Below are 25175 nucleotides of genomic sequence, written 5' to 3' on the forward strand. Positions count from 1 at the left end.
CGTTTCAGTCGTCTGCCAAGTATAGATTTCCATTCTCGCTGCTCAATTGTTCATTTGCTCTCCCATTCAGCTGGTAATGTGCACACCACCGGAGTCTAATTTCACAGTAATCCGTGCTTCCCGATCTATCTGTGATCCTTTGACCATTAGCATCTCTCATTCATCACCTTCCACATTTCTGAAGAACACCTTGTTTTTCTACAGAGCTCTGTGGACCAGAGAATGATTTAGCACAAAAAAGAGGGCATGCTTATAACTCACCCCAAATCTCTTACCCCCAATCATACTTCTTTTTCTTTACCCTCCTGATGCAAAGTGTGAGGAGATGGGTAGCTGTCAGCTCAGCATGCAGAATCACAAAGCAGCCATATTCAAAGTCAAGCACAGACTTAAATCTATGTTTTGGTGGCTTCACTGCTGCCCGTTTGTAGCAAGAGCAGGAGAATAGCCTTAAAGATTGGACCAACTGCACGAAAAAGTAGTGGGATATGTGCATTCGTAGTGGACTATTATTACCAACCCTTTCCCACACCAGATTTATTACTCAGTATTCCAATGTGTTGCTTGGTTGCTCTGTACATATCTGTGTAGTACTTCTGTTGATGTCCCTGTGTTAGTATAGTAATGGGTTCTTACTGGGCGGCCTCCGCAGACGTCCTCTCTCTCCTGCCCTCATCTCATTTTCTCAGAAACTTCAAAACATTCCATCTGAATCTGTAGTGAACAACAATTTAAAGCTGATTAGATTCCACATATACTCGGAGTAAAACAGCAGGAGGACTGAACCACAGACGTTTCCACGGCGAGCCATGATAATAACCAAGACGCCTTGCTTCACGTCCCTCTGAGAACTACACACCCACAGCTTGCAGCACACTCAGCGTAAACGACCTTCACACGCCCCTTTGCTCCTCCTAATCCACCTCAATGCTGACCTCACCCAGTTTTTAGAGGTCAATGGGTCGTCTGTGTTTGTGAGGAGCCTCTGACCTCCTGAGGGTGGAGTAGAGGAGAAGGTGGGAGAGCCCTGGGAGGCAGCAGAAAGGCGTGTGCACGTGGTCACATCCTGGGTCAGGAGGGAAGGAAGCCAGGGCGTCTCGAGGTCAAGCCCAGTAGCACTTTGGTTTTGCGTTCCATGTTTTTTTAGCCTCTCCTGTTTTTTGGCCGAGCGGACTGTGATCTTACTGGTTGATTTTCTCGTTCTCCTCCACCCATCAGTGTTATAAAGTGTGTTGGGTGGATGGAGCCTTGGAGCTGAGCTCTGATTTTGTTCCATATTAAAGAATCATTTTTACTACACCTGTGTCCAGAGATTCATTGGTCTTCTTTATTGCCTTTCATTTTACAAGGTACTTCCAGGAGTTGAGATGCTGCTGTAGCTGATCACTTAACCTGCAAGAACCTTTGAGTTTCTGTTCATTCAGAATGTGAAATCTCAGCAACTCTTTAATAGATTGATTGACTTAAATAGATATTCATGGTTCACAGAGGATGAGTCCTACAGAGCTGCATGAACTCGTTCACCTATTTGTCTTAAAGTGAAATGGAATACTTGAAATTTGTTACAAAATTGAGTAATAACTTCAACAAGAGCTCTGGAACTTTATTTTTCGCATCATTATTTTATACAACATTTAATTTGTTGAAAATACAAGTGTTGTGCAAAAGTCTTGATCCACCCATAATTTCTTTATATTTAGTTCAGAAACTGGGAAATGGGTGGAACCATATTACACGGTACATGGAAATACAGCATAAAGGTAAAAACTGAGTTAGTACAATTCTAATAAGCTTGGAAGTCAATATTTGGTCTTCAGGAATAGTTCTCCAGGCTTCTTGAAGGACATTCAAAGCTCTTCTTTCGATGTTGGCTGCCTTCATTCCATTCTCTGTCAACATGATCCCACACTGCTACTTTAATGTTCAATAATGTTGAGGTCTGGGCTCAGGGGAGGCCAATCCATGACTAAGAGTGCTCAACTGTGCATTTTTCTATCCAGGTATGCTTTCACTGGTAGTGTGCCTGGAATCATTGTTATGTTGTCAATTAGATGCTTTCCAAATAATATCACAACACGTTTGGATGAAATGCAGACCCAAACCATGACACAGCCTCCATTGTGTTTCACAGATGTCTGGAGACACTCACTGCTGTACCTCTCTCCTGACCTCCTGCTATATATATTATTGACCATTTGCACGAAAAACCTCGAGCTTGTTTTTATGTTTTTGTATTTTAATTTTCATTGCCTTTTCTCTCTATTTCCCTTCCTTAAGAATGTCTTCTTGTCAGCCAGCCTTACAATGAGACTATTTCTAAAATAATCAGCGAAGAGTAGATGGGTAGATGGATCAATTGAATCCTGTGTCAGGTCTTTACTGGATCTTCTGTTTTTAAGGACATGACTTTCAGATACTGTTCATCTGCTGTGGATGTTTTTTTGAACCGAAATATAAAGGAAATGTCTCAAAACTCATACAGTACATTACTTGCTAATCAAATTTGCAAAGCAGTGCCTTTCCCGTCTGCTTAAGCTCTACCTTAATGCTGATTAATATGTGTTAGCGTGCTAATGTGAAAACTGAAAGTGGAATTTTCCTCTGCTCATCCAATTTAGGGTTGCAGTGGGGCATTTTAGAACTCCACACAGGCAGGTCCCAGATAACCGACTCAAACCCACGACCTTCTTGTTGTGAGGCAACAGTGCTAACCACTGCATTCCTGTGGTGTCATGTAGATATCCCAGTTACAAATAAATGAATCAAAAAACAAAAATCCTCCTGTTGCTTTTTGGACCTACAAATTTAATCACAATGACAAAGCCTAAACCAATTTTTTTCACTTGTCTACTTTTTTGTTTGATTTTGAATTAACTGACATTACTGAACTATGACACTCAGAGTGTGTTTTGAGTCTTTAGTCTTAATTAAATTTTATGTCATTTTTTACATGCTGTCACTTGCATTTACAGTCACCACAGGGAGCAGACTTCTGTACACACTTTGATTAGTAGCGTCCTTGTAGCAGACTAGCCTGATAAATATCTGCTGCTGATAGCTCGCTTGCTAACACTAGCATCACTACTAGCACTGAGGTTCACAGCTGATGCCTGACTGGTCCGACCACCTTTTCTGTTTAACCAACATGGTGACCAGTTGACCACTGAGAACACACCATAAAGATACTCATAAAGTATGCATACTTTTAAGTGTAAATATCTATCCATCTATTCTCTTCCTCTTATCCTTTCAGGGTCATGGGTCTGTTGGAGCCTATCCCAGCTAGCATAGAGAGAGAGGCTGGGTATACACCCTGGACAGGTCATCAGTGTAAACATACTTTTGCAACTTTTGACTTGTTTACGCAAACAGGTTTTCATCTTTGATGATGTAAATTTCATACCATATAGGATATGACATTTCTGAAAATGCTTTCCAAATTATTTTTTAAGTGCTTCAAAAAACCTCATGGCAGAAATCTTTTCTTGTCACAGTAAGATAGGCATAGACTCAGTTCCATCGTGTGTACTGGTAAACCACAACTGCATCCAGAGAAGAAAAACTTAACCAAGTTACCCTTTTCATTAATTTTCTAGAAAAAAGGTCTACAGGGTGGGCCATTTATATGGGAATGGTTGGTGATATTAAAGTCCTGTTTGTGGCACATTAGTATATATGAGGGGGAAAACTCCTCAAGATGGGTGGTGACCATGGTGGCCATTTAGAAGTCGGCCATCTTGGATACAACTTTTGTTTTTTTCAATAGGAAGCGGGCCATGTGACACATCAAACTTATTGGTAATGTCACAAGAAAAACAATGGTGTGCTTGGTTTCAATGTAACTTTATTCTTTCATGAGTTATTTACAAGTTTCTGACCACTTATAAAATGTGTTCAATGTGCTGCCCATTGTGTTGGATTGTCAATGCAACCCTCTTCTCCCACTCTTCACACACTGATAGCAACACCGCAGGAGAAATGCCAGCACAGGCATCAAGTGTCCGTAGTTTCAGGTGCTGCACATCTCGTATCTTCACACCATAGACAATTGCCTTCAGATGACCCCAAAGATAAAAGTCTAAGGGGGTCAGATCGGGAGACCTTGGGGGCCATTCAACTGGCCCACGACGACCAATCCACTTCCAGGAAACTGTTCATCTAGGAATGCTCGGACCTGGCACCCATAATGTGGTGGTGCACCCTCTTGCTGGAAAAACTCAGGGAACGTGCCAGCTTCAGTGCATAAAGAGGGAAACACATCATCATGTAGCAATTTCAAATATCCAGTGGCCTTGAGGTTTCCATTGATGAAGAATGGACCCACTATCGTTGTACCCCATATACCACACCAAATCATCACTTTTGTTGTTCCAACAGTCTTGGAGGGATCCATCCAATGTGGGTTAGTGTCAGACCAATAGCGGTGGTTTTGTTTGCCTCATCACTGAACAAAATCTTCTGTATGAACTGAGGGTCCTGTTCCAATTTTTGTTTTGCCCATTCTGCAAATTCTGTGCGCCGATCTGGGTCGTCCTCGTTGAGATGCTGCAGTAGCTGGAGTTTGTAAGGGTGCCATTTGTGAGTAGCTAATATCCGCCGAAGGGATGTTCGACTAATGCCACTCTCCAGTGACATGCGGCGAGTGCTACGCTGTGGGCTCTTGCTACGCTGTGAGCTCTTGCTGAATGAAGCTAGGACAGCCAATGATGTTTCTTCATTAGTGACAGTTTTCTTGCTTCCACATTTTGGCAAATCCAACACTGAACCAGTTTCATGAAACTTAACAAGCAGTTTGCTGACTGTAGCATGGGAGATGGGTGGTCTTGTAGGGTGTCTTGCATTGAAATCTGCTGCGTTTACCAGATATCAACACGATTTCGATTCACTCCTCACGTGTTAACCTCTTTGACATGTCAATGGCTGTGAACAAAGAGAAACTTGTAAATAACTCATGAAAGAATAAAGTTACGTTGAAACCAAGCACACCATTGTTTTTCTTGTGACATTACCAATAAGTTTGATGTGTCACATGACCCGCTTCCTATTGAAAAAACAAAAGTTGTATCCAGGATGGCCGACTTCTAAATGGCCACCATGGTCACCACCCATCTTGTGGAGTTTGCCCCCTCACATATACTAATGTGCCACAAACAGGACTTTAATATCACCAACCATTCCCATTTTATTACGGTGTATCCATATAAATGGCCCACCCTGTATTTAGCTGTAAAGGCATTACTGAAGTGAGGTGCTGATGTTAAGCAATAAGAACTGCTTCACAGCCCAAGCTACAGCTCTTATAAAAAATGCTGAAAATGATTGAGAGCTGTGTGCAGGCTCGTCAGGCTCTTCCACGCTGAAGTAATAAACTGTTTCCTTTATGAAATGTCAAAACAAGTCCGAGAATGCTGGAAACAAATTTTAGTCTAATATGTCATTTTAGGTATTGACATTAACAAGTAAGGCCAAAAAAAGGGGGAAAAAGCCACTCAACAAAAGGAGAAATTTGTGTCTACACCTAATGCCATATGGTGTGTATTTGTGTGCTGAATTTAAATCGGGAGAACGTGCAGTCAGTGTAAGTAAACTGTATTATAAATAATTAGAAGCTAAAATGACACTATTTCAATTTAACACGTAGCTGAATGCCATTTGCTCAGAGAGGAGGCAATTTACAAGGGTTGTTTTTGCCTTTGAGAGCAATTAAAAATGTATAGTGGAACGCTTGTGCAATGAGTATTAAGCATGAAGGTAAACGAACCACACAGGAACATGCTGCAATATGAAGAAGTTTTTTTTAATCCCTTGTCAGTGATGATAGAAAGATTTTTCATCAGTTAGGTGCTTCATTGTTCATACAGCTCATTTCATTCTGATATCCGGTTCAACAGCTCTGTGTTTCATATCCAGTCTATCACACAAGATTCAAAGCATTCAAAGGAATTTCCCGCAGCATAAACATGATACCAAAAATATGTTTTCCCTCCAGTAAATCAGTTTCTCCTCAAGTTGTCTTGTGCATGTCAGGAAATCTTGTTTTGACTTTAAATGTCTTATTTTATGCCTGAGTCCTCCTCATCTCATCTCATCACGGTCTGTCTCTTTGCATGCACCAAAGCTGGCTGAAACTCAAAATGGAAAAAGATGACAATGCAATTTGCTCCAAACGGTGTGTGCCAGATTTGCCTATTAAGTGCAGAAGTTGAAAAGGAAGCAGGAATGAGATAAGACTCAGAACAGTGAGGTAGTGAAGCAGAGAGAGCACCTCTGAGACCCGCCACACAAAGAAGGGTCTTAGCGCCTGAGCTAGCTCTTTATGTCTCTAAACATTAATTCCATGCTATTCTATGGCAGACATAGAAACAGGTTATTGAACTGACAGAGAAACCGCCGAGATTCTCCTCCTGGACCAGCGGAGTATCAGGAGCAGAGCTGGCCAGAAAACAGACGAGCACGGAGCCAGCCGAGCCCCTGCTGACAGAGGCCGAGGTTTCGTCCCTCCCTGAACTACAACAGACGGCTGCAGGCAAGCCAAGCACATCATCTCGACGGGAGACACTTGCTTGCATCACCTTCATCTATTTTTAGAACAACTGCATCCACCTTCTTTTTTTTTTGTCATTTTACTCCCTCCTGCATTTCAAGTGTTACCTCAAGTGCAAACTGTTGCAGAAGGTGCAGGATTTTTCTTTACTGCCAGCGCTGTCGGCTTAATCGAGATACCTTTATCACAGAGCAGTCATGTTATGTGTGAGTTAAATAGATGGACAGCAGACATAAATTGGTGAATTACAGAGATAATGAATCAGGGTAGAGGTGAGAGTCTCCTGTGAGAGTTGAAAGCTGAGAGTGAAACAGGTTCATCCTCTGATCAATTTCTCCTCTCTGCCTCTCAGGCTGAAGTTGTTTGAATATAAGTGAAATCATCTGGTTTTTGTCTTTGACTGGAATAAAAATAGGCGTGTGGTCTATTCCTGCCGTATGTGAATTTATAATTAGAGATGCCAATAATGTGCACATTGTGTTTAAGAGAATAGAAGCAGGAAATGAGACTGTCAGTTTCAATGAAGCAGGCGTTTCCCAGTAGTTATTTTTTGGAGGAGATAATGAACGGTTCCAGGCTTGGCTCGACAGCACGTCAAGCAAGAAAGGCTGTGGAACGGCAATACAAGCAACAGCTTGGTAAAGACAGGCTCCGCCGACTGCCAGTGTTGGCCAGATGGAGGAAAGAAAAGGAGCAAGTAGTGATGTGGCAGAGGTGAGGAAGCAGTGTGAGACCAAGGAAATGAGATGAAAAGAGAAGGAATAGAAGGTGAGAATTAAAAGGAAAAGGTGGAAATGGTGCGACTGTTATGCACTGTTAGATTTAGTGAATTTAAAGGGCAAGCAGCTTGTCACGAAAAAACAAAAAAACTGTTAGATTTCACAGGCTTCTGAAATTCTGAATACCACAGAGTAATGAAAGACTAAAGCAAATAATACCATTTGAAGTGCTTGTACTGTTTTGCAAGAGCATGTGGGATCTGTTATACAAAGCAGGTGTTGTGTGAAAGTCATGGGGTAAAAATCATGCTGTTTCACCCTTTTTGTTTTAACAGGAACGTCACCCAGATCGAGTTTTAATTAGGAATAACATACATCCATGTCTGCAGCCATAAAGAAATACTTTGATGTCCAGCCTGGATAGTATTCCGGTTGGCCTAAAAAACACCAGGGGTTGAAAATCCTCAGTGTTAAATTAAGATGCTCATGGAGATGGTGTTGAGACGTTTTAGGCAGCTAACGGCAGCGGATGATAACTCCCTGTCTCGGATGGACATTTTTATCAAGATGTCATGCAGATTTCAAGCCATCCATCATTTTTATATAACCTTAGACTAAAGACAGAGCCACGGTGGCATCACCATGCCATCCAGTGGACGCACGGAGTAACTGTGCCGGCCGGAGGTGATAACTGGTTCTGTGAATCAGAAATTTTATGTGAGGTTAAGGTGAGTTTTACACCTTACAAAATCTAAAGGTTTACAATATATCACACTCTCTATTTATAAAACACATCTTTGGGTAAATAAATATTCTATAATGTTATTAACAGTACTGAGTTGGCGTGAGCAGTCGCCTGAATGTGCAACAGCTGGGTCAAAGGGTGGGTACACAGACAGACCGTGGAGTAATAATGTTGGAAAACAGAAATTATATATAATATGCACACGCACATTTGTGTTTAGGACTAAATTAAACACACTAATAGGATGAGAAATTAGTTTTGCCAGTCAGCTGTAACACCTGAACGCCGCCTGCTGCTGCCGAGAATGTGTGAAAACTGGTTAGTATGCAATCAGAGAAGTTTAAATATAAAGCAAATGGTGCTGATGAATGACTGAGACATCCAGACTCTGTCACACCAACGGGGCTGTCTGATGAATACAAAAGAAAGCCACAGGAGCCACTCTAGTATAACTATCTATTGTGCAGAACATATTACTGCAAAAAACATCATCTGTATGAACACGAACGATTTCACCCTTAACATGTCTTAAAATGAGGTATATATATATATATATATATAATGTCAGATACATAACAACACCTGACATATTACACTGAGCAAAGTGCAGAAGCGATTTGTGCAAAACTAAGTGCAGCCTTACTGCTTCTATAGGAATTGAGAGGGTAAGCAGCAGCCAGGTGCTGATAATCAAACACACTTGATTGAGTGATCATAAGCAAGAGTGAACCCCTGCATAAAGGCAGGAGTCTTAGCAATTTACTGGCCTGCCGCAGTCAGGTGTGTGTTAATGCAATCTCAAGGAGGAACGGTGTCTGTGCTGTCTTAGAATAGCAGTTTCTGCTGCCCATATGGGAAGGGTCATAAGGCCAAACAATATAAAGGCCATCATTCTACGGTTGTAAAGATTACTCACAAGTGTAAAACATTCAAGACTGTTGGCAATCTTCCCAGGAGTGGACCGCCCAGCAAATTCACCCCAAGGTCAGTTAGGATGCTAAATTTTAAAGCTCATGCCAATACAGTTTGGAAAAGGAAGAAAAAAAACATGAACATGAAGTATGGCTTGTTTGGAAATTTTGCCAGAAGATGGGACTCTCTAAAAGGAACATGGCAGCACAGCTTAGGCCAGCAAAGCTGCATCTGAACAAACTACAATGTTGTTTGGAAATCTGAGACCTAAGTGGAAATGTTTGGTTCTTCTATGCCACTTTTCTCTTCTCAAAGTGCTTTATACAACTTGCCTCACTCACACAAGCATTCTGTTCCATTTTTGCACTGATCATCACCTGCACACGTGTATATATTAATCTGCTTAATTTTATTTTTATTTAAGTGTTTTCTTACAATATGTTTTGCACTAAGTACCGCAGGAATTTCCTAATGTTGTAAACCTGCTCAACATTTGGCAATAAAACCCTTTCTGATTCTGATTCACACCGTGATAAATGTATCATGTGACTGTGATGGGGAACTTGGAGTTCAGCATTTTGTACTTGCATGAAGACTGAAGCAGCCAGGGATCACACCACCCCTAATGTACAGCGGCGTGTTTGGTGAAAGCCAAACACCTACCAAGTGTGAAGCACAGTGGTGTAGGGGTGATGATCCATTATGAACTCCCCTCACTACCAAAGTGTTCTAAAGTTAAGTCTTTCTGTCTAAAAGATAAAGCCCAAATGAGTAATACAGGACAATGAGCCCAAGCATTGCAGCACATCTACAACACAATGAATGAAAAAGAAACATGTTGCAATGGCCGTGCTATTAAATCATGGTGTGCATGTGATTTTTCTTATTACGTCTGTATTTTGGTGTGTGCGCGTGCTATGTGTCACGTGCTGTTCATCTGATTTGTGTATTAAAATAATTTTACAATCTGGTAAAGACTTTTTTAAAACTGTAGGTTGTGATACTTCAAACCTTAGACCTCAAAGAGGGAGTACTTTCTTTGACACATCTTAAAGGAAACAAAAAGGAGGACAACATTCCCAGCTGAAACATTAAAGGCATGAATTGGAGCAGACTGTTTCACTTTTCACCTGCAGTGCTCTGCCGTTATACTGCATCTCCTAGCAACAGAGACCTGTTTACCTACAAAACCTGCCGAAGACAGAGAGGTGAACAAACAGCCTGGAGTTGCAGGTACGTCCTGGGACTAAGTGGCAGATTTCAGTGCTTTTGTGTTTAGGTTTTTTTTTTGTTTTTTTTTTTCTGGGATCATTTATATTCAGGGTGAGTGAAAATGGCTGGGACTTTCCTGGAGGATCGCAGCTCTCTCTCCACTCATACAGCAGTAGACAAAGGCAGCACTTATTGCATTATTTCCTTCTGACTCTGTTCTCATTTATTCAGCAAGCTCCAAATTTAACTGGATGCTGCCGGAGCTAAAAACTTAGATGTAACACTTACTTTTATTTGTGGTTACAGCAGTGTCCGCAGGCCCACAGGATTGTTTTTTTTGCCATCCATCACTGTTGTCAGTGACTGTTTCCATTACAGCAGTCACAGATGGCTGAACAGGGGAGGATTGTCATACCGGCTACTGGAGCAATTGGCAGGAAGGGGCAACTGACCAACAACGCTGTCAAACTCCACAATACTACTTACACAGCATCTCATGGTGAAGATGATGAGTGAGACTCTCCAGAGTTTCAGCATAAATCGCACTGATTTGCATTCAAATTTGGGTTCTGACAGACAATTTTGCTATATCTGTCTCAGACTCAGACAGGATGGGATTCACTTCTTATCTCGGGCGTCCCAGTGAGACAGGCTTTACATCAAACCACAGACCAGCTATATATTACAGGCCTAGTTTGGACCACATTGACAACCCTCAGTTTGCGTAAGTGTCAGGACACTTTTCCCCCCGCCCTCTGCTCATCTTTTATAATGGCTATTTTGGTTCATCATTTTCTGATAATGTTATTAGCAAAACCTGTGCTTCTCCTTCAGTGATGAGCAAAGCTCTCTGGTGGCTGGGGGACTCTGTAGAGCTAATATTTGTCCAACTTTGGCATGTGCAGAAAAGCTAACAGAAGAATCTGAGAAATGTCAGTCAAGCTGCACATCTCTGTGAAATCTTGTCAGCCAGAATGATTACAGGCACATTGTGGATTTAGATGAATGCTTGCAGATATCTTTCTCCAAAGCCTCTGCTTCCACGCTTAAAGGAACTTTATTACTTTCAAAATGTGAAAGTAATAAAGATAATAATAATACATTTTATTTGAAAGTGCCTTTCAAAACACTCAAGGTCACTGTTGAGTTGGGACTTAGAGGGAGAAGGAAGAGATATTTCTTAAATCGGGAGGTATTGAATTCCAGAGTCGTGGAGCAGAGCAGCTGAAAGCCCTGCTCCCCATGGTTGCAAGACGGGGGGAAGGGACGGAGAGTGAAAGGGAAGAAGAAGATCTGAGACAACGAGATGGGGCGGTGATCTTAACCAGATCAGAGAGATATGGAGGAGAGAGATGATGAATAGCCTTAAATGTGTACAAGAGTATTTTGAAATTGATGCGATATTTGACCGGGAGCCAATGAAGCTGCTGCAGGGCAGGAGTGATGTGGTGGACAGAAGGGGTCCTGGTGATGATACGGGCAGCAGAGTTCTGGACGCGTTGGAGCTTGTGGATGGATTTTTGAGTAAGACCAAAAAGAAGTGAATTACAATAATCAATCCGGGAAGTAACAAGGCTATGGACAAGAATGGCAGTGGCATGTGGGGTGAGAAAAGAACGGAGACGATTAATGTTGCGCAATTGAAAATATGCAGACCGAGTAACATTATTAATGCGTGAATTGAAAGATAAAGTACTGTCAAGGATGACACCCAAACTTTTCACAGAGGAAGAAATGAAGACCGGTGAGTTATTGATAGTAACAGAGAAACTGTTGGTTCTGGATAATGTTGATTTAGCGCCTACCAAGAGGAGCTTGGACTTATTACTATTGAGTTTGAGAAAATTAGAAGAGAACCATGAATTTAGTTCAGCTAAACAGAGGGTAAGGGAGGATGGGGGAAGAGCAGAATCAGGTTTAGTGGACAGATAAAGCTGGGTGTCATCGGCATAACAGTGAAAATGGATATTGCATTTACGGAAAATATGTCCAAGCAGTAGAGGGTAGATAATGAAAAGAAGGGGCCCCATCAGACAGGTATGATTTAAACCAGGCTAGTGGAGTATGGGCGAGACCGATGGAGGCTAGCCTACTGAGAAGTACAGAGTGAGAAATAGTGTCGAAAGCAGCACTCAGATCGAGGAGAATAAGAATGGAAAGTAAACCGGAGTCAGCTGCCATAAGAAGATCCTTGGTTGTTTTTATAAGTGCTGTTTCAGTGCTATGGGAAGGGCGAAAACCAGACTGGAACTGTTCATACAGATTATTATTAGTTAAATGTGAGTGGAGTTGTGTGGCAACTATTTTCTCAGGAATTTTTGAAAGGAATGGTATATTGGAAATAGGCCGAAAATTCTCAAAATTATTGGGATCTAGACCAGTTTTTTTCAATATTGGGGTGATGATGGCAATTTTGAGGGAAGCAGGAACAGTTCCAGTGGTAAGTGAAGAACAGATGATAGCAGATATGAGGGGAAGCAAAGAAGGTAGACATGCCTTAACCAAAACTGTAGGAATGGGGTCTAGCTGACAAGTAGAAGGTTTTGACTTACAGATGAAATCTGAAATATCAGTAACTGAGGGGAGCTGGAAAGCAGAAAAACAGTGTGATGGGAGATGAATTACACAGGAAGAGCTAAATGGAACCTCGGAAACCAGTTCTTGATGTATGAAATTAGACCTATGCACTTGGGTTATACAGGCAAGTATGAAAGTGTGTGAAAATCTCTGACAGAGAGGTACAAAGGATGTAAACAAAGGACTTTAAGTGAGTAGGTGCTTCACTGTAAATTAGATTCCCTGATGCGATAAAAGATTAAAAAGAAAAAGAAAAAAAAGCTGGACTGTCAAGAATGAAGCGTGTTTGTCTGAAGTGTTACCTCAGACTCGGCTCTGCCTTTGTTTTTCAGACTCTTGTTATCTGACAGCTTCGTCTCTCAAACTAAACGACACTACCAGCCTCCCATCCACTCTGGATGTTCTGGGTCTTCAACAAACATCGTTAACAAACCTGGAAACAGCGGCTTCCATCAGCTGAGGATTCAGCCAAAAACCGCATCAGTCGAGGAGAAGGTATGACAGCTCGGTTTGACAGCACTTAAACACACCTCTTCAAGATGATGGAAAGTGTAATATTATGTTATATACATAAACTTTCTGTTATTGCTTAAATGTTTCCTCAGACAGAATATCAAAGTTCATTTGTGCCTCATCGTCCTACGCCAGCAGGTAATTTAAAGGCTACAATGCAGAACTTTGTGAGCTTGAGCTGTTCATTTATAACTACAAATAATGGAAAACTTTAATAAAATGCCACAGTTTCATTTTGAAAAAGCTAACATTGTTGCTTCAGTTTCTCAGAACCATGTGACTGTAGGTCCTAAAGGAGGGAGTGGTTTCACTAAGGCAGCAGAGCTCAGGTTAACACCAGCTTGATGGTGAGTGGTTTTTAAAGGTATTGGAAGCTATTCTTAGCTGAGATTTTTATATTCTTCCATTTTTTTAATAACCTCCTATTAAGAAATCCAAGTGAAAATGCTGCCTGTGTATCCAAAACCTGGCTTTACATCATGGTTACAAAGGGATTATATTTGTTTTAAACTACATGCTATATCCAAAAGTTGGGATACTGTGCAAAATTTAACAAAAAACAGAATGCAAATCATAAAAAGCTTGTATAGACTCACTGGCCACTTCATTAGTTGCATCTTACTAGTACAGGGATGGACCCCTTTAGGCCTCAGAGCGGCCTCAGGTCCTCATGACAAATAGACAATGTTGGAAACAGTCATCCGATTTTGGTCCATATTGTTGTGATAGTATCACACAGTTGCTGTAGATTTATTCACTGGACATCCCAAAGATGCCCTACTGGATTGATATCTAATGCCTGTGAAGGAGGCCATTTGAGAACAGAACAGTTGTAAGGAGTGGTTGTTTGAGTTACTGTTGCCCACCTTTCATCTTAGAGCAGTTTAGCCATTCTCACTGAATGTTTTCTTTTTTAGGCCATTCTCTATAAACTCCAGAGATGGTTGTGAGGTGGGTAAATCATGCAACATTCAAAGTCGCTTAAATAACCCCTTTCCCTCGTTCTGAAGCTTGGCTACATGTCTAATTACACTGAGCTTCTCCCACGTGATTGGTTGTTTGAGGTACTTGTGTTAATCATCAGTTGAACAGGTGTGTCCAAGGTGGCTGGTGACTGTGTAATCAAGTATATAGACAGCATGCCAAATGCTGAAACTGGGATATTTGAATCTTTTCAATTTTTTAGTACAGTTGAAGTCCTCTGGCAGCTACAGTATGTGTATCTGTGAGTTCTTATCTGTATATCTACTTGTAACTGCCAACTGTTGATATTCAGGGTGAACCTCATCAGACTCCCAGCTCAGTGATGAAAACAGACTTCATGCCACTGTCCCTGCTGCAGGTTGAGCCACACAAAAAGCTGAATTCATTCGGGGGGGGGGAGGGGGAGCGCAGGGGAATCTTTCATGTATAACTCTGAAGTTTGTTCTGTGTCTCAGGGTACTGAGGCGAAATCGGGCCTGTGCAGCCGTTCTTGCAGAGAAACGGGATTCACACGAGGTGACATCGCTCCCTTGGCCCACCCTGTTAGTGCTGACTTCTTCACAGTTTTTCTTTGATGTAAAAGCGCAACATTAATGCTTTTTGTTTTTATTTAATTACTTATTTCTGTCTCTAATCATCTAGGTCTCTCTTCTGTCATCGCCCCAGACTAAAACAGAGGCCCCGATGCCATCTATCATTGGACAAAAGGTTAAATATGTTCATGCAATAGTTTTTCACTCTATTTATCAGCACGTTATCTGGATTGTTCAACAACATTTTAATTTTTTAGAAACCCACAGGATATGTTCTGAACACTCATAAAAACCAAACTTTTCCTGATGCACCACTTGATCCTTCAGACTTCATCACACATTATAAAAGCAAGTAAGTGTAATTAAGTTAATTAATTAACTTAATAAATTGTCACTTTTCACCCTATAACTGTAAAGTGCGTTACACTATTTGGCTACCTGCTTATTTTCCAGGTTTTGTCATCGTGATGACAGAAACTGGAAAAGTCCAGAAAAGTTCAAATCAACGAACTCTTGTCCCAGGATTGTCAGCTCTAAAATGGAAAGTGGCTACAATCTTCGGGATACGGACAGGTATGTATGTTATGCTCATGAAGTCGTATCATACAGATTTCCTTTGACTGACATGACCTAGTTTTATTCTACAGGTACATCCTCAGGGGCTAGACCTTCTCACACCTGTGATGATACCTGCATTGCTGCTTTGTCACAAATAAAAACTGAAGTTTTTTGTTTGTTTGCAGTTTGGCATGTTCTATTAATAAAATCGTTTAAATGCATACAACAAATATGAATTGCTTTTTTTTTTGAGTGGAAACTTCGCCAGCCAGATGTGTGAATGGTAGAAATCCAAAGAGGGAGTGAACGAGATGATGCATTGTCTTTGACCACCTTACTGTCACTGACCTACAGAGAATGAGAGGAGTGTAAACTAATGGGAAAAATAATTACAGCCAGGCTGAGTAAGGCACTGATTTCCAAGGATGTCTGTGGTGTGTCAAACTGTTCTGCCACCCACAGCAGAGTCTGGATGAGCAGCAGAGCCTAAACTGAGTAGGAGGCTGAGATTGCACTATTGTGCAGCTACATACTGTGCACCTACTCTGAGCCAACTCTCAGAAACGACATTACATTATCAGTGTAATCCATTCTGCATTATCAATATAATAACTCTTGTGTCAAAACAAGAGATTTTTAACTACGTTGGTTTTTTGGGGGTGTCACCATAGTATTTATGAAAGATATGTGACATTAACAGCCATAATATACACTTAATTGCATTCAGTGACGTGCACAGACATTTTGGGGGGCAAGTGCTCCAGGGGGAAAAAAGGGCACTTTTTGCATATGTGGAAAACCTTTTCTTTTTATAATAAAAAAATCGCACAGGTTAAATGCAATTTGACTTTTATTTCAAAACATTCTCTAAAAATCAAAAATCACACCACAAAAAGATAAAATCTGTATCCAACTCTAAACCATATACATACATATTCTCAAGTGTCCATTAAATGGAGTGTACTGCTCTAAAGAAGCATCCTTCTTGGTGCCATGTCTTTGTAGATGTTGATGACCTCGTTGTAATTGATCTCCACATCTTTCTCAATGGCCAACAAGAGGAGATCAGACAACCTTTCTTCTCCACACAAACTTCTTAGTTTATTTTTGATTATTTTTAGCTTTGAAAAGGATCTTTCAACTGTCGCAGTTGTCACTGGTAGTGTTGCGTAGATCTGAATCATTTTGACAAAGGCAGGAAAGATCAGCTGGCCATTATTTTCCCTCAGTATCAGAAATATTTCTCTGAGGTCTTTTGAACTAAAGCTGGAGTGGAAGACCTTTAATTCTGTTTTGAGCTGGTCCTCATCTTCTCCATAGAATTCACAGAGGATGTGGACAGCTTCAATGGCTTCTGGGTTTGGTGGGCCTACCCAGTTAGCATGCACAGTTAAGGGCTGGAAGGACTGAATGATTCTGGCCGTTGGGCTTCCAGTATTGTCCCCTTTGAACCTCCTGTTCAGTTCCCCAGTCATGATGTCCAGAAAGGTGAAATATACACCACTCCTGAAATATGCCTCCACTGACTCAAACTGAGCACCTACTTGAGACACTGTGGTGCTGTGTTGGAAACGCACTGGAACTTTCCGCTTTCTCTCCTGACCAGGCACCACGGTAGGTACTGGAATGTTGAAACTCTCTGCCTTCTCTGATGCACATCTAAATATCTCTCCAAATTTCTCCTCAGACCTCATGGTTTGCAATGTGTGAAGCACACCATCAATTACCTTGTAGGCAGTGGAATGGTCCAACCCTTCTTCCTGCAGAGAATCTGATGCCAAAGCAGTGACTTCGAATACTGGTGTGGTGATTTCCATGCAGAGAATGAACATAAAATTAATGGCATTTCTGTACATCTGAGCATCACCTTGGGCCAGGTTAGGTGGGTCACTGTCACTGATGTCATCAAGGAGCATCAAAATGGCTTTCAAATTTCTCTGAAGTGCCTTCAGTGCTTTTTCCCTGCAAGCCCATCGAGTATCTGACAGCTGCTGGAGCTCCATAACACGTTGTCCAGGAAAGAGAGACTCCTGAAATTTGACCAAGGCAGCATGACGCTTTGGGGAGCCTGAGCAAAAGGCATACAATTTCTCCACCAAGTTGAAAAATGTCACAAAATGCTTGCTGGACTTTGATGCCTCCACTAGTACCAAATTGAGGCAATGGGCTTTGCAGTGCACATAGAGGGCCTTCTCATTGTGTGCACGGATTCTAGCTTGGAGACCTTTATACATGCCACTCATGTTGGCTGCTCCATCATAGCCTTGACCATACATGTTCTTCATCTCTAGGCCATTCTTTTGCAGAAGCAAGAACACTGTATTGTCCAGCTCCTGGCCTGTAGTTGTATCAACATTGCACACTTTGATGAATCTCTCCTTTATTTGCATATGATGAAAATATCGCACAACAAATGACACTTGCTCTTTGTGTGAAACATCAGAGGTTTCATTAAGTAGAATGGAATACATTTCAGCCTCTTTTATTTCACGTTGTATCTCCTTCCTGATGTAAGTTCCTAGTGCTGCAATGATGTCATTTTGACTTCTGTTGGAAAGCAGTGACACCTGGGGCCTTGTCTTGGTGGCTTTAACTGTGGCAATTTTTTCCAAATGCATTTTCAGCACACTATCGTAGCGGGAAAATACATTGACTAATTCACGAAAATTGCCACGGTTATCACTGGACTCACTCTCATCATGACCTCGGAATGCTTGTCCCTGACGTGCAAGATACACTGTTAGGTCAATTAATCTTGTCAGGATTTCTTTGTTTGTCTGCCTCTCTCGCTCTCTAACTTCCACCCCTTTTACGTCTGAAACATCAAATGCAGACTGAAGGGCCTTTTTCTGGAAATTGATCCATCTAACCATGCTTGTCATGTGCATCTCTGCGCTGGAGTGTTGTTTGATTTTTTCAAGAGCAGTACTCCACTTTCTGATGCCATCAGTTGTCCAGGCTGTTCTGCTTTTATATTTTTCATCCGAGAGGAAAAGCCGACAACTAAAACAATGCATTGAATTAGCAGTGGGTGAGTATTCCAGCCACACATTAGCAGAAAACCACTGTTTCTGGAATGATCTCCCCTCAGTTTTTGGGTAAGGTATATCAGGCTGACATGGGCCCACATTGCAGCACATTGAAACGTATCTGTCATTGCGCTTTATTTTAAATGTATGGATGTGTGTTGGATCTGTTGGGTATTGTAAAGCTGCTAACTTTGACATTATGTGATCGATCTGTTCTTCCTCATTGTGGTCTTCAGAGAGCACTACATCAGTGTCTGTAGGCCTAACTGAACCTGTTGCTGCATTGGTCGCGGCTTCATCTGTTTCTATATCTCCCTCTTCTGCTATGCTGGTAGATGGCATAGAGCTGCTTCCCTGCTGTGACTGACTACAATGGAACAATAATAATAATAATAGTATTATTATTTATCATAATAATAAGCTTAAACAGATAGTTTTAATAATAACCCATACTGCAAGTCTTGTAACATAGAAATAACTTTCGTAGGTACAAAATAATAGTTAGCTCAATGCCTGCTGATTAAGTTCATTAAAAACTAAGTGTGAACAGCTTTTAAGATTTTTCAATAGAATTAACTGCAAGGAGCAGGTTACATTAAAACATTAAAATAGAACCTGACTCTGCCCTTGACTCTGACCTTTCATCTTCATTTTCCTTTGCTTTCATCCAGGAGAGCAGAGAACTGCTTCCCTGGGCTGCCTGTTGTAGATCCCTTTCTTTCTCCTTTCTCAGCCTCTCTTTCCTAGGCATTATGCTTGCTGAAATTAGTAAATAAATAGACCAAAATGTATGAGAACGAATAAGACTGACTGTGGTCATTACAAGAACAGGGCAGAATGGTCGTTTTCACAGGCAATTGGGAACTGCCTATTTTTCCTTTAGCAAATTAATGTGTTAATGTTGCCAATATGTTACACCAAAAAAAATTAACATGTCTAACCAGTGCTTCTCAAAACTTTTAACATGCACCACCCCCAACACCGTACCCTTCAAACTACCAATAACAACGTCACTGTTCTGTCACAATCAGGTCGGAATTGATGGAGAGTGGGGGTTGCCTAAATGTTACATTTTAAATGTGTCGTTTTTTTGTTTATCCATATGGATGGATGGAGGGGGCAAGCTGGCAAAGTTTGTCATGTGCAGTTTCTGACAGGCTACTTCACAACAAAACAATTGCAGGTTGGTCTTAGAGGGCAAACAGAATAATTTCACTCGATTCATGGGTTACCTGACTGGTTGGGAAGGGAAAGAGCTGCCGTGTTGTCCGCCGTCGCTATAGTTAGCCTACTATGCCTAGTCCTATGTCATGCCACTGCTACACGCCTCACAACAAATGAACTGCAAGCGTGTTCACGTGACACGGTGACAGTGAAAAAGCGACAGGGTTCGGGTGTCTTTGAAGAAGGGGCACAAATCAAGCCATTATTTTCACACCTTTTTAAATCGCGCAGCTTTAAAAAAAAAAAAATCACGTCTTTCAAAAGGGCACTTTTTTGGACTGAGGGCAAAAGGGCAAGTGCTTCAGCACCACCTCGTCTCTATCTGTGCACGTCAGTGATTGCATTATCAGTCAGTTGGAGAGATGTGCTTATCTAGTTAGTCAATCACATGCAGCTCGTCTGGGTAAAAACGCCTTGTTGATGCCAGAGATCAGAAGAATGGCTAGACTGCTTCAAGCTCTTATAAATGCAACACTAACTCAAATAACCACTCGTTACAACCAAGATATGCAAAAGAGAATCTTTGAATGTGTGGTGTGTCACATGGCAGCAAGAAGCTCTCTCACCAAAACTAGGCAATAGAAGATTAGAAACCTTTGCCTAGTTTGAGTTTAGATTCGACTGTTATGCTGGGATGGTAAAGCCGAAGCATGGAACCATCCTGCCTTGTATCAGTGGTTCAGGCTGGTGGTGTAATGGTGGGAAAGACATTTTCTTGGCTCATGTTAGGTCCCTAAGTATCAGTTGAGCATTCTTTAAACACCACCTCCCACGTGAGTATTGTTGCTGACCATGTCCATCCCTTTATGATCACAGTGTTCCCATCTTCTGATGATGCTTCCAGCAGGATATCATGTGCCATGTCACAAAGCTGACATTTCGAACTGGTTTGTTGAACGCGACAATGAATTCACTGTCTTCAAATAGTCTCCATAGTTGAAGATCTCAATCTAGTAGAGCACCTTTGGAATCTGTTAGATTAGAAGATTTGTAAATTTGTAGCAAATGTGATCCTGTCATGTTAATATGGACCACAATCTGAAATGAATGTTTCCAGTACCTTGTTAAAACTATGCCACAAATAATTAAGGCAGATCTGAAGGCAAAAGTGAGATACTGGCAAACATTAGGATCCAGTGAGTGTGTATGTCAGCCACAGTGATGCAAGACAGGCAATGTCAGTCTGTTGGTTTCTCCAGTGATGTAGTCTGGACTGAATTAACTATTTGATTAACTGCCAGGAGGTTTTTATACATAAAATTTCCCCAGAGGATGACTTTGACTGATTTTGGAGACCCCTTAAGATTTTCATCAGATCAGTTTTGTTTTGTTCAAAATCTACATTTTGTTAGTTTTAGCTATAATTGGTTTAGAGAAAAGGAAATGTTAGCAATCCAAAAAGCTGGACTAAGACGAGTTAACGCTATAAACAATGCTACCTCTCAATATCAGCATGTTAGCAATGATGCTGTGAGTCAGCTGGCCTCATAGCATAGCTGCACACACAGCTTTGTTATTATTAGAAGTAAAGGAAGTGACCAAACAAGAGCTGAAACATCACTTACATGATGTAAATTAACACATGTAATAGTAATTCAAGTTCAAGTCAAGAAGTTGGAACCAAATGTGTGTTTTTGTTTGGTTATTTTTTAGTTTTGCTCAAAAGTGATGTCTTTGCACACACAATCCAGGCATTAAAACAAACATTTCCATGATTCAAACTATATTTCTCATTTAACATATTAATCAGGCTTTTTTTAATATATTAATTAAGAATAAAGATGATTTTTCTATTAACAAAAGGACATACTAAGCTCTGTTATAGCACTCTGTATCATTTTAAACATAAAACGCTAGATGTTAAAACCTTTTGCCCTCTCTCGGATGTAATGAGAGGAAAGCTTGGGGGACTCTACCTTTCTTGATAGCGACCAAAAAAACTGTATAATATTTACCAAAACAGCTAAACAGTAGTAAAAATATCTATCAACTGCTGCCCTGCATTTATAATATGTATTATGTGTGGTTTTCCGTGTAGAAACAAATCTAAAATTAGAGTGGTGAGTCTGAGTCTGTTCCCGAGCGTAGACACACGAGTTGACACGCTCTGCCTCATGAGTGCAAGCATTAATATTTTAGTGTTGGGATAAATATTTCACTCTTTCAATGAGATGTGAGAAAAAGATACGTGGAGGGAAAGAGGATTGGATTACACGCGTGCCCCACATGAATAATGAGTGCAGAGATGAGAGGAGAACAAGGGCCTGGCCTGCTCCATGCTAGAGACAAAGATAGAAAAGGTGTAGTCACAGACAAAAAGGAGTACACAAAGGTCACCCGAGCCTTCACCTGACCTGCAGGGGGGCTTTTGATTGGTGGTGGGGGAGTCAAGTCTATTTCATGTTCCCTCCCCATGGACTTCCCTTTTATGGTGAGGCACCCCAGCTATTCATCGCTGTAATAATCCCGCTCGTCTCTCGTTCGTTCTGGGCACTGACACTCACAGGAATGCTTACACAACACTGACAAGAGTTGGGGGGGGGGGGGGGGGGGGGTTTGTTTAGCATGTCATAAATATTTTGTATATCCAAGTCCAGTACGTCCATTTGCACGCACAGACAGTCTCGGTTTATAGAAATAGTGATGAACCAAGATGAGGTGCACTGTCGAGCACATAAAACAGACACTGATGATGATGTAACAGAAATGTTAAATTGTGTCAGTGAAGCAAGCGGTGGCTAGTGGTTTCACCGCTTCACAATTAAGAAATAAATTCCCACAAGTGACTGACATAATCAGACGGGTAATTATTTAATAACGGGAAACTTGGTCTCCTATGCCCACTGCAAGTAGTTTTATTGTAAAACAACTACACACACTGTACACACACACACTCTCTCTTTACCTGAGTCCAGCTCTGATCTGATCATATGGAGATGAGTGAGATGTTGTTAATTTTTAGACACATAATGCCCGGCTCATTTATATTCACAGCAAACAACAGGTTTTAAATTAGCAGCACAGCTACACAAAAAAGTCCCAAAACATCAACTGTATCTGCAGGATTTCCTGTCATTCATGTCCAGCTTGTCCTGCAGATCATCTGGATCTTGGAGGGGCCTTTCACGCCCCTTCATCTTGTCTCCCCGTGTCATCCAACTCCTCCACATCCTCATAGTCCATCTCAGCCCTCTCATACTCTAGCTCCTCTCCCTCAAATTCAAACCCTTCTCCCTCACATATCAGCTCCTCTGTCTCATATTCGACCGCCTCTTCGTCATATTCGAGCTCAGTCCCGCCATACTCGTTTATTGGAGGCTCCACATACCCTCCTTCCTCTTCCTCCACTTCATCCTCCACTTCTTCCTCCTTCACCAGAAGCTCTTCCTCTTTAACATCTGTGTCCTCTATGGTCACTGCAGCTTCATTTGGTGCTTGCTTTGAGCTACTGTTCTTGAGGATGCCATGAATCACTGGCTCCTCTCCTGCAAGTGCCAGCTCTTCTGCCTCTTTCTCTGCTGCCTTTCGTCGTCTCTCCTTCCTGGCCTCACGCACCTCCAAAAACTCTGCAGCTCCCTCCCCAACCAAGACAGCGTCTTCACCTACTATAGGAGGTTCCTTGACTGGGTTGTGGTCATAGGAGAAAAGGCGCAGGGCTCTGAGACGCTTCAGGCTGGGAATTTCTGATATCTTGTTGCGGTCCAGGTCTAGGATCTCCAAGGACTTCATTCGAAGAAGGACTTTTGGGAAGGTGTCAAAGCGGTTTCCGTAGAGCCACAATCCCCTCAGAGCCTCCATGCGCCACAAGTCAGGAGGCAGAGTCTTCAGGCGGTTGTCCCCCATCTGCAGGGACTTGAGGTTGGGTAAGTCATAGAGCACTCGTGGGAATCTCTGGAAGTAGTTGCTCTCCATCCACAAGCACCGCAGATTCTGCAGGTTGCTCAGCTCAGGTGGAAAGCTCATTAGGCGGTTGCTGCCCAAATAGAGACGGGTTAGGTTAGTGAGGTCGCAGACGGCCAGAGGAACATCTTCTATTTTGTTGAAGTCGAGGGCAAGTATCCGCAGACCCTGCAGCTGGGAGATGCTGTCGGGCAGGGTGCGCAGGCTGTTTCCACAAACATAAAGCTTCTCCAGATGCATCAGGTCACAAACACGTGAAGGCAAACGCTTAAATTTACGGTAGCTCAAGTCCAACACGGGGTCTCCACTCTCCAGCAACTCCTCCACTCCAAGCGGAAGTTCCTCCTCTACTTCCTGCACTACTTCCTTCTCCTTCTCGGAAAATTCTGCCTCTTCGCCATCTTTCCCCCCCTCTTCCTCCTCTTCTTCTCCCCCTCCCTTCCTGGAGGAGTTGCCCATGCTGTTGCCTGCAGCACCTTTGTGACTCCTGTGTGAGTCAAGACAGAGTCATTTGATGAGGGAGTGTCTGTGACAAGTCAACCCTGAGCCTGGGAGCTGCTGCTGTTTTGTGGTTGTACCCACTGGCTGCAAACCACATCCTGGCCCGGGCCAGTTAACACTCCGGCAGCCATACCAAAGCAGTTTGTCAAGTGTCTCGTTGTCCCTTCATCTACAGCTTCATCACAAAACAGTAGCGGAAAAGATCTAACAAACTGCAGAGTAATAGTAATGATAATAATAGTAGTAATAGTAGTAGTAGTAGTAGTAATAGTAATAATAGTAATAGTAAAGGTGTTGTTGATAGTTGAGTTCAACAAAATCCAGCTGAATTTTGAGCTGAAATTGAATTCTTGCAGTCCTTACCCTCTTCTCTCCTCTCTAACTTCCTCGGGGCTTTTAAGCGAAAGATAACGCCACCTGTTCACGTGATCCGGTTTCTCTATTAGAAGAGGAGAAAAAAAAGTGCCACTAAACAGGGAGCCTACCTCCCCTCTTCCTGCGGATAAACCCACAGTGTGTGCGCACTCAGTGACCTGGCTGGCGGCAAAGAAAAACAGCTAATGGAAGTCTGTTCACTAGTTAACGCAGCTGCTCCCCATTAGAGGCCGAGGTTTCCCGGAGTAATAATCCGCGCCCGAGGAAAAACAAAAAAACCTGCACATACTGGAAAAGAACAGCGCTCACTGACTCCCCTCAACTCCTGATGTTGGCCGCTTCTCTCCATCAGTGTGAAGGTTTACATTCAACTGCTGCCTCCCTCCTTCTGTAACAGGAACAGGGGGCATTCACGTCACATGGCCAGTGTGTCCTCGTGTGAGTGCGTGTGTGTGCGCGCGCGTGCGCCGGTATGATAGAAGTAGCCTCTTAGAAATAAATATATTTTAAAAAAGAAGCAACTTTAAAAACAACTTTTTCCCACAAACAAATTTTTAGGTGTGAGGGTTTGATCAAACGATAAACAAAAAAGAATATTAATAGTGATAAACATTATCCTGATATTTATGTTCATCTGCACAGACGACAAGCAAATTCGCAGGCTTACCTACGCTTATATTTACACATTCGCACATGTATTAACCGCCAGCGCCACTTTTTAATTGCAATTAATAGTTTTTAGATTCATTTTGTGTCTGGAGTATTAGTCCTGCCACAGAGTGACACAGAGCACACATAATCGCAAGCGTTACAGTTTATTACTTTTCCTCGTAAAATGTTGTTACTATA

General features: G+C 41.9%; 2 protein-coding genes across 2 annotated transcripts; one reads left to right on the forward strand and one right to left on the reverse strand.

Moving 5' to 3' along the window:
- Window positions 1-9252: 9252 nt before the first annotated feature.
- On the forward strand, window positions 9253-15518 carry saxo4 (stabilizer of axonemal microtubules 4). Its single transcript, XM_080303904.1, is given in 11 exon segments — window positions 9253-10631; window positions 10733-10856; window positions 13042-13204; window positions 13315-13360; window positions 13485-13556; window positions 14470-14564; window positions 14662-14748; window positions 14849-14914; window positions 14997-15091; window positions 15193-15312; window positions 15387-15518. Coding segments are annotated over 11 exon segments (999 nt in total). The 5' UTR covers window positions 9253-10519; the 3' UTR covers window positions 15406-15518.
- Window positions 15519-22389: 6871 nt separating this feature from the next.
- On the reverse strand, window positions 22390-24692 carry lrrc10b (leucine rich repeat containing 10B). Its single transcript, XM_026177074.2, has 2 exons — window positions 24315-24692; window positions 22390-23937 (listed from the first exon to the last, which is right to left on the reverse strand). Exon 2 carries the CDS (start codon window positions 23907-23909, stop codon window positions 22674-22676), a length of 1236 nt encoding a protein of 411 aa, XP_026032859.1. The 5' UTR covers window positions 23910-23937; window positions 24315-24692; the 3' UTR covers window positions 22390-22673.
- Window positions 24693-25175: the final 483 nt, after the last annotated feature.

The sequence above is a fragment of the Astatotilapia calliptera genome, chromosome 7, assembly GCF_964374335.1.
Source record: "Astatotilapia calliptera chromosome 7, fAstCal68.1, whole genome shotgun sequence".
Lineage (NCBI taxonomy): Eukaryota > Metazoa > Chordata > Actinopteri > Cichliformes > Cichlidae > Astatotilapia > Astatotilapia calliptera.

Bases quoted from the DNA above. Each gene is read 5' to 3' on its own strand.
- lrrc10b (XM_026177074.2), bottom strand. From the start codon at position 23,909: ATGGGCAACTCCTCCAGGAAGGGAGGGGGAGAAGAAGAGGAGGAAGAG.